Below are 15230 nucleotides of genomic sequence, written 5' to 3' on the forward strand. Positions count from 1 at the left end.
CCCTCATAATTTAAGTTCCTTAACATGGTTCACATAACTCATCATCACCTGGGTATTCACTCACTCTTGCTTTATCTTACACTATCCCTTGCCTTAAGTGGTGTGTTGATAAAGATTTAAAATATGGCTATTCATGGTGCTCTGCCAACACAGAGACATGCATGTGTGTGTGTGAGTGTGAGTGTGTGTGTGTGTGTGTGTGTGTGTACATATGCATATAAACAAACATAGGCTTATTTTACTGGTATAAGCAATGTGTAAATAATTTACCAAAAAATGTATAATAATCTTTATTGTAAATTCCATGTAACCAATTAGATCTTATAGAATGCTTTTATTGAATTTTCACTGAACTATTTTTATATGTAATCACATACAGTCTTTGTTACATTCCTTTTTATTTCTTAATTTCTTGACAACCCTTTACAAGTTTGTTTTCTTTGTTTGTTTGTTTGTTTTTTTAACACACAGTCTGGGGATAACAGGCTTTAAGCCAGGCTTGGCATACAGGCTGTAGCTTGTCTACATGATTTATACTATTTGTCAATATCCCAGGTGAAAATATTCCCACCATGGTGGATTTCAAGCTGTCAAAGGAATGTTACTGGACATGGAATTGGGAAGAGATGCACTGTAACAGCCCAATAGAGTGCATATCCACCACACAGTTACTGCAGAAGTAAGAAACCTGAGCACATATAAATAGACTAGAGGCCCAGTGCACGAAATTTGGGCACTGGGGGGTTCCCTCAGCCTGGCCTGTGCCCTCTCCCAGTCCAGGAGCCCTTGGGGGATGTCCAACTCTTAGCTTAGGCCTGCTCCTTGCAGGGAGTGGGCCTAACCCAGCATTTGGACATCCTTAGCACTGCTGCGGAGGTGAGAGAGGCTCCGGACACTGCCGCTGCACTTGACAGCCATGCACTCAGCTTCTGACTGAGCAGCACTTTCCCTGTGGGAGTGCACTGACCACCAGGGGGAAGCTCCTGCGTTGAGCATCTGCCCCCTGGTGGTCAGTGCACATCATAGCGACTGTTTGTTCTGCTGTTCCATTGATTTGCATATTAACTTTTTATTATTTAGGATGGAGTGGTGGCTATATAGATAGCTGTAATATCTTAACTAATAATAGACAAACATGCAAATTGACCATACTTTCGCTATGTCTTAAGCCATGCCCACCAGCCAATCAGAGCGACTATATGCAAACTAACCCAACCAAGATGGTGGGCGGCAGCCACGGAACTGGAGCGAGCAGAGGGCTTGCTTGCTCCAGTGATGGAGGAAGCCAGACTGCCACCAGCTCTGAGCTCCACTCAAAAGCAACAAAGTTTCAATTATAGAAGGTAAATAAACCCCAGATACCTGCTTCCAGTCACCATGGCCACGGAGCAGGAGAGAATAAAAAAATAAAGAGAAAAAGGAAAGGCTGGGAGCTTCAGTCGCCAGGGGGCTTGGTCAGTCTGAAAACAGCCATGAACCCCTCACCCAGGCTGGCCAGGCACCCAGTGGGGACCCCCACCCTGAGGGGGGTGTGGGCAGCCTGAAAATGGCCCTCAGCCCCTCTCCCAGGCTGGCCAGGCACCCCAGTGGGGACCCCCACCATGAAGGGGGTTTGGGCAGCCTGCAAACAGCCATCAGCTCCTCACCCAGGCTGGCCAGGCATCCCAGTGGGACCCCCACCCTGATCCAGGACACCCTTCATGGCAAACCAGTTGCCCCCCACCCATGCACCAGGCCTCTATCCTATATAATAAAAGGCTAATATGCAAATTGACCAAACAGCGGAACAAATAGTCGCTATGACACCCACTGACCACCAGGGGGTAGATGCTCAACACAGGAGCTACCCCCTGGTAGTCAGTGAGCTCCCGGAGCCTCTCCTGCCTCCAGGGCAGTCGGACATCTCCCAAGGGCTCCCAGACTGTGAGAGGGTGCAGGCTGGGCTGAGGGACCCCTCCCCCTCCACCAGCGAGTGCACAAATTTTGTGCACTGGGCCTCTAGTAGTAAATAATTAAAAATTAATAAATGTATGACCTTTTAAATACTCTATTTAATTCTAAGTTTATGTAACTTAGCTTACAACATTCATTAAAGTCTACCAGTTGGTCTACATGAGGCAGTAGCAGTTGGCTACAACACAACTGCCTGTCTCTTGTTTAAAACCCATTGACAATGGACGATGAGAGTTATGCCCTGTGCTCTGCAGTGGGTCTCTGGCCTGGTCCACCCTTCTGACCTTGCTCATCAGGCCAAACCCATATTCATTTGAGGTTTAGCCGAGTCTCCTGCTGGAACCCTGTCTCTACCTCTCTAGTTTGAGCTCAGTGACCTCTTCCCAGAATTGCCCACAGTGCCCAGTGCTGCTCTCCACCATAGCTTTCACCTCTTTGCTCTGCACCACTCCTTCCAGGTCTGCTTCTGCTTAGTAGGCTGTAAGCTTCTTCAGCTCACGAACTCTGCCTCTGTAATCTTTAATTTTATTACCGAGAGAGACCCTGGGATACAGTAGGGGCAAAGCACATATTTTTGAACTGAACTACTAGCAAAAAGGATTATCTTTTGACTTTCACTTTGCAGAATTTTGCACAGCCTTTTTGTTTTGCAGCATTGGTGTGTCATTGTGCTTCTCCTATAAGGAAGAAACAACTGTTGATGTGTGTTAGTCAAAAGTTTGCTTACAAATTACAGTCAAAGACAAGTGCCCACAGTGCATATTTTAGATTACTTTGGGTATTATTTATCATTCCTATTTTATTGAGGTATAATTGACATGTAACATTATGTTAGTATAATTCTTATATCTTCCATTACCCCAGCTAATTGAATTTCATTTTTCTTTTTTTAAAGAATGACTTAATTAACCAGGAGACTAAATAGTGATACAGGGTGCTAGAAGTAGGGGAAAAAAAAGAAATCAAATACAAATGAGTCTTGCTGATTTAAAATTTCCACACAATTAGCTGATGCCTGTGGGTTACCAACATTATTTCCTGGGCATTTTCCCCAGCTCACTGCTCAGAATCTCTCCAAGGAGTCCTCCACTGTAGGCTGCCTGGGCTTTGATGGAGGGGAAGATAAGCCCCAGTGTGAGCTTTTCCTCTATTGCTCTTCTTTTTACTGATTTTCACACTGATCCTAAGCAAGGCACCTGGGGATCTGTAGGGAGTATCAACTCACCTCATAGTCGATGTCTAAGGCATCGGCCTCTCCCTTGGTCCGGAAATGCTGCGTGTACTTGTCCACGGTGAAGTTCACGTGCTTGCCCACCCGCTCAATGAGGACCGAGTGCCAGTGCTGGTCATCCAGGAGGCTGCCCAGGGTGGCTGATGGCTGGCTGCTGCTGAACCTGGTTTTGCTGTCATCTGTAAAGAGGAGAGGAAGAGAGGATGGCATCTGTGACTGAGGGCAGCCTGAGACTAGACTGTTCTGCAAGCAAGGCCAGCTCGCTCTAAAGGCAAAGGTAGTTCTATCTCTACAGGCCTGGAACACTGCTGGGCTTGGGAAGGAATTACAAGCTTTCCCACAAGTACCAGGAACAAATTATAGGTCAATTGACATGCCTATCTCCTTCTAGACATGAAATGACATGTTTTCAGGACTTGAACAATTAAATAATAAAGGAACTCTATCCTAATGGAACTCTATCGAAAATTGTGGTTATCCTATTTAGAAACAGTATTCATTCTTCATGTTTGAATGGGTGTTGAATGGAGAAAGTGGACCTTGAATTGTGCTTCAGCAGAGAGTGAACTGGATAATTCACAGTGAGTTAGGTAAGTCTGTGGGCAAAGCAAAAGGGGAGGAAATAGGCATTTTAGCTGCCACTTTAAGTGCCTATTATATGAGTGGCACTTAACCAGTTAACTGCCATGTGTCCAAAACGGAAACCATCCCCACACACCACGGTAGTTTGAATGTATTTGCATCTGTAGACACTTGTGGCTTACAAAGGGTTAAATAGGAATTTTACCACCTCCATTTTTCATCTGCGAAGGCAAAAGTATTATCTGCATTTCACAAATAAGGAATCTAAGGCTCAGTGAGCGCAAGCACACGTGCCCCAGAGGTGTGTCCAGGGATGCAGTCCAGGTCCAGAGGTCTGTCCACTCCACCATGCCATGGGCCATATGTGTTGATTTAGCCCAAGTTGAGCTTGAAAGACACCCCTTGGGAGAATGTGCCAGACTTAGGGGAAGAGGCGTGCTTTTTTCTTTCTTTTTTAAACAATGGTTTTTAATGGGACCAGAGATATGGTTCCAATTACATAGGGCGACACTGAAAAACCCGTGGGTGGTTAGGAGTTGGAACATTACAAAATAACGAGGTCACACTGGGTGCAGAAGGAAAGCCGTCCCAGGACCTCAGGGGGCAGGCTCGCAGGGCAGCTCCCTGCATCCTGTCTGTGCTCACCCTGGAGCCCATTCTCCAGGGCCAAGGCCACCTTCTGTACATTTTTAATCAAGTCAGCCTGGTTTTCCCTCCTCCCCAACCCTCCTTCAATTTTAAGGAAGTCCCTGCCTTTACCCTATTGTCAAAAAGATCATATTTTTCATCTACAGAATGGTTCAGACATAGCAAAATGAACACATAAATGCAACTCATTATTACTTATATACATACTTTCGGGGTTTTTTTTAAAATAATTTATATATTTGGTCCCCTTAGTAACTGCAAGCTGAAGGCCTCCTTCCTCTCTCTTCAGTGTGTTTTACCAGAGCAGCTGTAACAGCTTGCTCAGTGTGGCATTCAGGACAGGAAGCGGCGTTATCCTGGAGGCATTCACTCCACCTCCGTAAAGGCCTCCATCACCGCTTCCTGTAGGGAGGAGACAGCAAACATACTGTAGTTGAAATAAGAGCCAGGGAATTCATTGATTTATTTACTGTTTTTTTCATAGATTTTGAGTTCTCACAATTTGTCAAATCATGCTAATAAACTCATAGATATTTGTCTTATTTTTCTCACTCATTTCCTCCCTTCCTTCCTTCCTCCCTTCCTTCCTTCCTTCCTTCCTTCCTTCCTTCCTTCCTTCCTTCCTTCCTTCCTTCCTTCCTCCTTCCTTCCTCCCTTTCTTCTTCCTCCTATAAAGAGGTAATGAGATATACTCATGCGACTCACAGTGACAAGTGATGTATAAAGGAGATGAAGATACAGAGTTAAAAGGCGAACTGCCCTCTGTGAAGGTCTCCTGTGGAGATTTTTAGTAAGTAAAGCCACATAGAGTATGCCATTGGTACACAGCAGTCAGTGCAGGGAGCCAAGGTAACTTGTGGCCAGGGGCTGTGAAGGCCTCCTTATAGGGCGGTGACAGGCCTGAGATTTGTTAGGCAAAAACAGGGAACATGGTACACAGTCAGGAGAAGCAGGTGCCTCAGCTTGGAGGGATAGTTTGGGAACAGGGTAGAGGGATTCCATATGGCCCAGTGTCATGACCACAGGCCTGGCTTATATCATTCCAGATGACTGTGCTAGTGGGTGGGAGTTTACAGGTTGAATTGTACCTTTAAGGAATGGGAGCCATAGTTGAATCACTAATCATAGATACTAACTCTGATTAACATTTAGCAAAGGTCATTTTGGCTGCTCTATGCAATTTTATTACAGGGCAAACTGGCAGTGCTACTGGGAAAGTGTAGATGGGGACAAGGGCTTAGGGATAGAGAGCACAAGAAGGATGGGGTGGTCTCACGAGTCACTTGGACATTGGAAATGGGGTAATAATGGAAAGACTCAGGTGCGTTCTAGGATTTTTGAGAAGGTGAATGAGAAGTTATACCAGTCATGAAATAAGAAAGAATAAAGACAACCCCCCCATCTACACACACACACACACACACACACACACACACACACACAAACACATGTACACACACACAGATGCATGCACACATACCCCTTTTATTTTAAAATAAAACGTATCCAAGAGCTAATGATTGGTCAAGAGGAACAATAAAACACATGATCATCTCAATAGACAAAGAAAAAACATTGTACAAAAATTCAATATTGATTCTTGATAACTATCAGCAAACTAGAAATAAAAGAACTTGCTGAACCTGATAAAGGTAATCAACAAAAACCTACAGCTTGCATCACACTTAATGTGAAAAAAATGAATGTTTTCCTGCTAAGACTAGGGGCAAGTCAAAATGTCTGCTCTTACCATTTATCTCCAACCTTCCCTGCAGGTTCTAGCCAGTGCAATCAGACAAAAGAGAAGTAATACAAAAGAGACAATAAAGGAAAGAACAGAACTGTAGAAAACCTTAGGGAATCTATCAAAAATGCTGGAATTATTCAGTGGGGATACAGTAGGGGACAGGTGTATGCAGATGCTGGAAGGAGAGGCATATTGACTGGTATGACAATTTCCTGGGTATGCACATATGTGAACATATAACTGTGTAATGTAAATGTTTGCATTTTTAAATGTCCATTAAACATCAATAAAAAAAAGAATAAAAATTTTTCAATAAATAGAAGAAAATATTTAGAAAGAAGAGCCAAGAATTGGTGGAGGGAATTTGTCTTATATAACTGTTGGTTCTAAGTAATAAATCAAATATAGTTAATATTAGAGCTTTCACTTTGAATTCAACATGTAACTCACTTTTTTTCTTGAACGGAAAACAGACATTTAATAAGAATTTCATAATAATAAGCCTAAAAAAAAAACCCTTGAAACAACTCTAAATCACAACAAGCCATAGAATGGCACAGTAATCACATAATCACAACCCACTTATTCTATGTGCTGTTTGGGGGTTTCAGGGATACACTGAATTCTTTAATAGAGCTGATAATAATGTTTAGTGTAAAATATTTGAACATATTTTACACTATGATTTCTGCTTCAAAAGACAAATTTAATTATGAACATTAACAATATTTTTTATTTAACTTTTTAGATATAGTAACAAATCTTCCCATCCCCGCCTCCAGCTGTGCATGTTATCCTGTAGGTCATCACTGATATGAATGTCTTATTCTTTATCAAGAAAAATTATAGGCAAAAAGCAAACCAGCAAAGATATGTATTCTTTATTCCCCTCATTAAATATTTTACCATAATGATGAAATACAATAAGCGTTTTTCTGTACCTTTTCATTTTCATTTCATCTTTCATGGTATTTTCTTATATCAGTACTAGAAGCCTGTTGCATGAAGATTCGCGCAATAGGCCTTCCTGCCCCTGGCTGCTGGCACTGGTTTTCCTCCGGAACCTGGGACCCAGGCCTTCGGTCCGGCCACAGCGGAGAAGCCAAGCCTCTTCAGTCTTCAGTCTGTCTTTAGTCTTCAGTCTGTCTTCTGTCTTCAATCTTCAGTCTTCAGTCTTCAGTCTTTAGTCTTCACTCTGGCCAGAGCCTTCAGTCTTCACTGTGCGCCTGTGTATGCAGATTAACTGCCATCTTTGTTGGGTTAATTTGCATAGTTGCTCTGATTGGCTGGTGGGAGTAGCGGAGTGACACCAGTTTGCATGTTTCTCTTTTATTAGTGTAGATAATTGAAAAAAAATAAAAAGTAAATAAAGAACTTTTTAAATTTTTACAGCTGTAGAGTATTCCATTAAATTCATATCAGCTTTTTACTGATAAATATTTGAGCTTTTTGTCTTACTTAAAACTGCTAAAACATCTTATACATACAGGTCATTTTTATGTGTGCAAGAATTTCTATAGTATGCATTCTTAGATGAGGAACTGGTGGCCAAAGGTTTTTAGAGATGGTAATTTTGGTAAGCACTGCCAAATTGTCCTCTATAAAATTTCAATCTATTTAAACACCTACTAGCAATTTATGAAACTGCCTTTTCTTCAAAGGCTTGTCAACAAAATCCATTCATGTTTTTGGAATTTGTCTGTATGATACATAAAAGAATTACAATTCTGGATAGTTTTCTTATAAGCTTCTCTTAATATGAATTAAATTTAAAATATGTTTATTTTTATTTACCTTTTCAGGAACTACCTCCTCATACCACTTGCCTATTTTCTATCCTTTTTAAAATCAATTTATATTTAGTTTTTTGTCTATAATGTAATAGTCTTGATTTTGTTTTTTTCTGGTTTTGTTTGTTTGTTTTTACTACTCAGGAATGTTTGTGTTTTCTTTTTCTTTGTATAGATTCTGGATTTGTGTTACAGTTTTAAAGGTCCTCTCCATTCTGACATTTTTGTTGCTATTAATCTTCAACTGAGGATATTTTTTCATTGAATTTTGGAAAGAATGGGAAGGGGAGAGACAGACAGAGAGAGGGAAATATCTATGTGAGAGACACAGCCACAGGTTGCCTTCTGCAGGTGCCCTGACCAGGCCGGATTGAGTCTGCAGCCGAGTTCTGTACCCTTAACCATAACTGAACCTGGGACTTCTCAGTCTGCCGGCCGATGCTCTACCCACTGAGCCTAGCTGACTAGGACTCTGAGATTTTTAAAGACTTCTCCCATTTTCTATTTGTAATATATCCTGGTGTATAGTATGAGATACAGTTTTACACCTTTATTGTATATTCTTGATGGCTACCTACTTATCTCAAGTCCTAATTTTCCCTGAATGATCTCTTTTCAGTACATCAGGTGTACAACTTTTGTGTTGAGAAATACAGCTGACTTGAATGAGTTGATTTGTCACAATGATTAGGTCACGGTTATCTCAGCAGTAGATTGGAACATTTAAATCCTGAAGTTTGAGGAGTAAAATTCCAAGTTGGTTGTTACAGCCATGTTTCCCTTTGTCTGCTGCCACCATTATTGCCACCATCTTAATGGGTCAGAACATCTGAGCAGCAGGAAGCAGGGTCTGGCTTTACCCCATTCTTACTCTTATCACGTTTGAAAGTCAGCTTCCTGTCCTGTGCTCTAACCCTGGTTCCCTAAATTTGCTGCTATCATTTCATCCAATAATGTCATTCATAAATTTAAGACTTCAAAGGAATAAAAGTGTACATCATCTTAAGTAAAATTCAGCTACTTCTTTTTAATAGCCGTAGTGAAACCAAAAATCTTAGTTAGCACACTTACCTTTTCATTGTAAAATACCTCATGACATTTTCATAAATATGTAAAGCAATTTGTTGACCTTTCCTCAAAAATGGATTAGTATTGCTCATTGTTTATTTGTTCATTTACTTAGTCAATCCTTTTTTTTTTAAATATATTTTATTGGATTTTTACAGAGAGGAAGAGAGAGGGATAGAAAGTTAGAAACATTGATGAGAGAGAAACATCAATCGGCTGCCTCCTGAACACCCCCCACAGGGGATTTGCCCGCAACCAAGGCACATACCTCTGACCAGAATCGAACCTAGGACCCTTCAGTCTGTAGGCCAATGCTCTATCCACTGAGCCAGACCGATTAGGGCTAGCCAATCCGTTTTTTTATTGCCCAAAGATAATGCAAAATGAAATCCACCAAACTTAAAACAAAACACCTATGCCAATAAATATTTTAGCAATCAATATTGTACTTTGTAAAATGTTTTAATAACTTTTTACTTAGTAAATTACATTCCAGAAATCTACCCTAAGTAAACAAACTAAAATATAGTAAAATAGTTTTAATATCCAATAATTTAAAAATTGGAGATAACATTCCATTATTTGGAAAGAGAGAAAAAAGACTTTGCATAAACTTAGAATCAGCAGATGGAATATTATAGAGACATCTAAAAATTAATAAATTTAAAAAGTACTTACTTGATTTTAAAAGTATACTCAGTACTAGCTGCCTTTTAAAAAATATATTTTTATTGATTTCAGAAAGAAAGGGAGAGAGAGAGAGAGATAGAAACACCAGTGATGAGAGGGAATCATTGATTGTCTGCCTCTTACATGCACCAGGCTGGAGATCCAGCCAGCAACCCCTTCATGTGCCCTGATGGAGAATCAAACTGTGACTTCCTGGTTCATAGGTCAAGTGTCATTCACTGAGCCACACCAGTTGGGGGCATGACTGCCATTTTTTTTATCAAATAAAAACATAACATTAAATGAAAGGATATTCAATAATTTATACCTTATTGATTTAAAAACTTAAAAAATGCAATCCAGCCGCTGTGGTGCTGAGGCTCAGGAGGTCACAGTTCCATGCCCAGTCAGGGCACATGCCTGGGTTGCAGGCTAGATCCTCAATATGAGGCAGAGAGGAGGCAGCCAATCAATGATTCTCTTTCATCATTGATGTTTCTATCTCTCCCTCTCCCTTCCTCTCTAAAATCAATAAAAAATGTATTTGAAGTGTATATATATATGTATATGCAAAGTGAAAAGTATAAACATATACTAAATTATAAATACGAAAAAAATAGATAAGAGTATTAGACAATAATGTGTTTAGTAAAATACAGTGGTTTTAATTTTCTATATTTTAGAGTAAGCATACTTATTTTGGATAATGGGAAAAACAAACTTTTAAAAAACATAATCCTTATCCTGCAAGGCTGACTGATTGAACACAATATGAATGATATGCAAATTATTGAACATCTCCCACATTGTTACTTTTTTTTGCTTTTTAAATATATTTTTTTAATTTTTCAATTACAATTTACATGTAATATTATTTTTATTATTTTTATGTGTACAGCATAGTGGTTAATCAATCACATACTTTACAAAGTTTTTCCTTGATATTTCCAGTGCCCCAGTGACATGATACACAGTTATTATAATACTAGAGGCCCGGTGCACAAAAATTTGTGCACTCGGGGGGCAGGGGGGGTCCCTCAGCCCAGCCTGTGCCCTCTCGCAGTCTGGGACCCCTCGGGAGATAACGCCCTGCTGGCTTAGGCCTGCTCCCGGGTGGCAGAGGGCAGGCCCAATCCCTAGGTGCAGCCCCTGGTCAGGCTCAGAGCAGGGCCGATTGGGGAGTTGGGGCACCTTCCCCTGTCATGCACAGAGCAGGGTGATCAGGAGGTTGTGTTGCCACCCTCAGTCACGCTCAGGGTAGGGCCAATTGGGGTGTTGGGGCACCGCCCCCTGTCACACTCAAGGCAGGGTCGATGGGGAGGTTGCGGCGCCAACCCCTGTCACGCACAGAGCAGGGTCTATTAGGGGGTTGGGGAGCTCCCCCCTGTCATGCACAGAGCAGGGCCGATAGGGGAGTTGGGGCACCGCCCTTTGTCACACTCGGGGCAGGGCCAATCAGGGGGTTGGGGCACCACCACTGTCACACTCAGGGCAGGGCTGATGGGGAGGTTATGGTTCTACCCCATCACACAGAGAGCAGGGCCGATCAGGTGGTTGGGGTGCCGCCACTCTCACACTCAGGGCAGGGCTGATGGGGAGGTTATGGCTCTATCCCCTCATACACAGAGCAGGGTCCGTGGGGGGTGGGGGGGTTGGGGCGCCGCACCCTGTCACACACAGAGCCGCAGGGTGATCAGGGGGTTTGGGCGCTGCCCCCTGTCACGCTGATCCCAGTGCCGGGAAGCCTCTCAGCTCCGCTGATCCCAGTGCAGGGAGGCATATTACCCTTTTACTATATAGAATAGAGGCCTGGTGCATGGGTGGGGGCTGGCTGGTTTGCCCTGAAAGGTATCCTGGATCAGGGTGGGGGTCCCCACTGGGGTGCCTGGCCAGTCTGGGTGAGGGGCTGAGGGCTGTTTTCAGACTGGGACTGAAGCTCCCAACTGCTTCTTTTTTCCTTTTTTTTTTTTTTTTTTTTTTTTTTTTATTCTTGGCCAGCTTTAGCTCTGAGGCTCCAGCTCTTAGGCCTCCACTCCTGAAAGCAGGTATCTGGTTTGTTTAATTATCTGGTTCTATAATCGAAACTCTGTATCAACTCCAGCTCTGAGATCCCAGTGGCTGAAAGCTGGTTTCTGGGGTTTTGTTTAGCATCTATATTTGTTACAATGTTTGAAACTGCAGGCTCAGAGGCCGGCAAGGCAGGCGGGGAACGTTGCAGTCCTCCGTCACTGAAGCAAGCAAGCCTCATGTTAGTTTCAAGCTGCCTGGCTGCCAGCCGCCATCTTGGCTGACAGTTAATTTGCATATCTCGCTGATTAGCCAATGGGAAGGGTAGCGGTCGTACGCCAATTACCATGTTTCTCTTTTATTAGATAGGATTATTGACTCTGCTCTACTTTACATCCCCATAATTATTTATGACTATTTTGTAACAGCCAATTTGTACTTCTTAATTTGAAAATGTTAAGATCTCATTCTTATTTTATGGTTGAGTAATAATCCATTGTGTACATGTACCACTGCTTTTTTATCCTCTTGCCTATAGATGGGAACTTCAGTTGCTTTCATAGCTTGGTTATTGTAAATAATGCTGCAATGAACATAGGAGTGCATATATTTTTTTTCAAATCAAGTTACTTTTTTTACTGATTTCAGAGAGGAAGGGAGAGGGAGAGAGAGAGAAACATCAATGATGAGAGAGAATAATTTATTGGCTGCCTCCTGCACATCCGCCACTGGGGAACGAGCCCGCAACCAAGGCACATGCCCTTGACCATAATTGAACCCAGGACGCTTTGATCCCCAGGCCAATGCTCTGTCCACTGAGCCAAACTGGCCAGGGCTCAAGTTACTTTTAAATCTATCCATCCATCCATCTATCTATCTATCTATCTATCTATCTATCTATCTATCTATCCATCCATCCATCCATCCATCCACCCACCCACCCACCCACCCACCCACCCACCCACCCATCTATCTATCTATCTATCTATCTATCTATCTATCTATCTATCTATCTAAAAGCCTAAGTGCCTAAGTGACAGAGCGACCCTACGACTGGAACAACTGGAAAGACTGGAACAATCAGTTGCTATGCTGCTCCCTGACCACCAGGGGAAGACACTCAACACAGGAGCGTCTGTAGTCAGAGTGCTCCCACAGCGGGAGCACCCCTCAGCTGAGATCTGGCCCAATGGCCCACCAGCCCCGCAGCAGCCTCTCCCTCCCTCAGTAGTCCTGCAGGTCCAGAGAATGGGCCGGTCACCAACAGACCGGCGCTGCTGGCATGATCCCAACAGTGCCATCGTCAGCTGGGCACTGTGGCTGCTTCCCCTCCCTAGATGCTCCTCAAGGAAGAAACAATATAAAAGCGGCCACCAGGTGGCTCCTGACAACCGGGGCAAAAGTCAGCTGGATGGATCTGGATCCCTGGCCAGCAAGGGCATCCCATCATCCGCCCAGAAGACCAATCATGTCCCGGCCCTCCCCACCCGCTTCAGGACCCCACCTGTGCACGAATTCATGCATTGGGCTTCTAGTTAACCAATAAATGACTGGCGTGAATGAATTTCACTCACCTTTTCATTACCTATTCTATGTTGATACTCAAAAATCATGTGTTAAAACAAATTGAGTGAAAGTTAGTTTGTTTAAACAGTTTCAGAAATGGAATTTCTGCAATCTATGAAGTAGGGCTTTTGAATTATATCTACACTAGTGTCAGCAGGAAGAAATGTCATTATAAAGATCACAGTAAAACAATTTTCAAAAGATTATAAAACTCTTTATCCTGGAATATATATTGCAAGTTTTATTTTAGTGACAATTGAGGTCCAACTACTAGCTTTAACCAGTTTACAATAGATTAAGGCAATATAAAATTCCCATACACAGATGTGGAGGGGGAAAAGACAATAAAAATATGCAGTAGCTATCTTTTAGGCTAAAAAATTTAAGGAAAATCTTATTTCTAATTTAAATAAACTGGTTCTCATGTGGCTTGAGATATAGTTAAAATGAAAATAGTATAAATATTGCTCAAAAGCTGCAAGGGTGTACAATTTGTATAGGAAGCATGAAATGCTTGCAAAGCATTTCTAATTTAATCTTTTTATCTTCCACCCCTAACATAAACATGTCAATTTCTTCTCCCTTAGAAGGAACATTTTCTGACTAAGTGTGTGCATTTCACAGTGTTTTCACCCAAAAGTCTTTGATTGAAGCTTCTTGCTTGGTCGTATCTTAGTGAAGAAATGCGTGCCACTTTAACTTGCAGAGTCTGTGAATTTCAGATACCCTGAGCAAAAGGCTTAGGAACTCTCTTGTTTAAGACTGTATTTCAGAAAAAAAAAGTCACTCTTACAAAGGATGGATTCCCTGTTGAAATAGTTGCCCATTCATATGGATGCTCCTGATGTCTGCCCTCCTTGGATCTTCAGAACTGACTGACCCACCTTTAATTTTTCAGATTATTTATTAAACTTCTCACATGAGGGAATGACTTTATGTATGTTGTTTTGATTGTTTCTGAACACGACCCTTCAAAATCTCTGTCTCAAAGAAGCCATATGACTTACTCAAGGACACAAAGAATTAGGGTTACAACTCAGCTCTCTCTGATCCTAAAGCTCAAATTCTCACAGGATCCCTACTGGAAAAAATGATACTCTTTTACCTTTATGTCTTATGTTCTGACCATTTGCATCCATCACACATACATTAGCTATATAGAGGAATATAGGGTCTCAGGAAATAATGTAATGGATCGAAAAAGTGAGCTTGGTTGAAAACAAAAATGGGGCAACAGTAAAAGGGGGGAGATATGATGTAGAATAAAAAAAAAATATTTCACCTACATAGGCTATTCATTATCATAAAAATCCCGTGTGAGTATATGCAGAGCTAATTAATATTCTCCGAGGTACTCAAGTGAGACCTTCTGAAGAAAATAAAAAGAAACTAACAGGAAGTCATGTGATTACAGAGAGTGTGGCCCTCAAACCAGAGCAAATCCTTAGGTATCACTGAAGCAATGAATGAAAGGCATATCTTTAGTTGTTAGGAACTTCTTTATTCAATAAAACACTCTCCAGATTTAGGGATTATTGCTCAAGTTTGGTCACTCCTCTGTATCCATCTTCTGTGATTTTGCTATCTTAGAAAATGCTATGATTTTGGTGATGCATAATTATATTTTTAAATTAATATTACAAAATTTGAGTGCATAGAAATAACTGTTTTATCAGTCTGGGAGCTCCTTAAAAATGGGGACTGCTAAATGTAATCTTTAATCCCTAGGCCTAGCTCAGTGCCTGACTTAATATATTTGTTCAAAAATTCTTATTGCATGAATAAGAACATTTATGAAAAATGTGATGAATCTTCTCTCGGTGACACTTTGTATAAAATGCCTGTCTTCCTCTTTTTTTAAATAATAAAATCTCTAGATAACTCAAGGTTAATTAATAAGCCTTTCTGGATTCCCCTCTCTCACCCATCTCTCCCCATTTTCACAATTTAACATATGCATATGGACTTG

General features: G+C 41.7%; 1 protein-coding gene across 1 annotated transcript in view; it reads right to left on the reverse strand.

The window, feature by feature from the left end:
* Positions 1–15230, reverse strand: part of CNTNAP5 (contactin associated protein family member 5) — an 865111-nt gene that overhangs the window by 462415 nt on the left and 387466 nt on the right. Inside the window, 1 exon segment of the mRNA XM_081095918.1 lies at positions 3179–3363. Coding sequence (XP_080952044.1) covers positions 3179–3363 — 185 coding nt within the window.

Source organism: Myotis nattereri (assembly GCF_964212035.1).
Source record: "Myotis nattereri genome assembly, chromosome: 7".
Classification (NCBI taxonomy): Eukaryota; Metazoa; Chordata; class Mammalia; order Chiroptera; family Vespertilionidae; genus Myotis; species Myotis nattereri.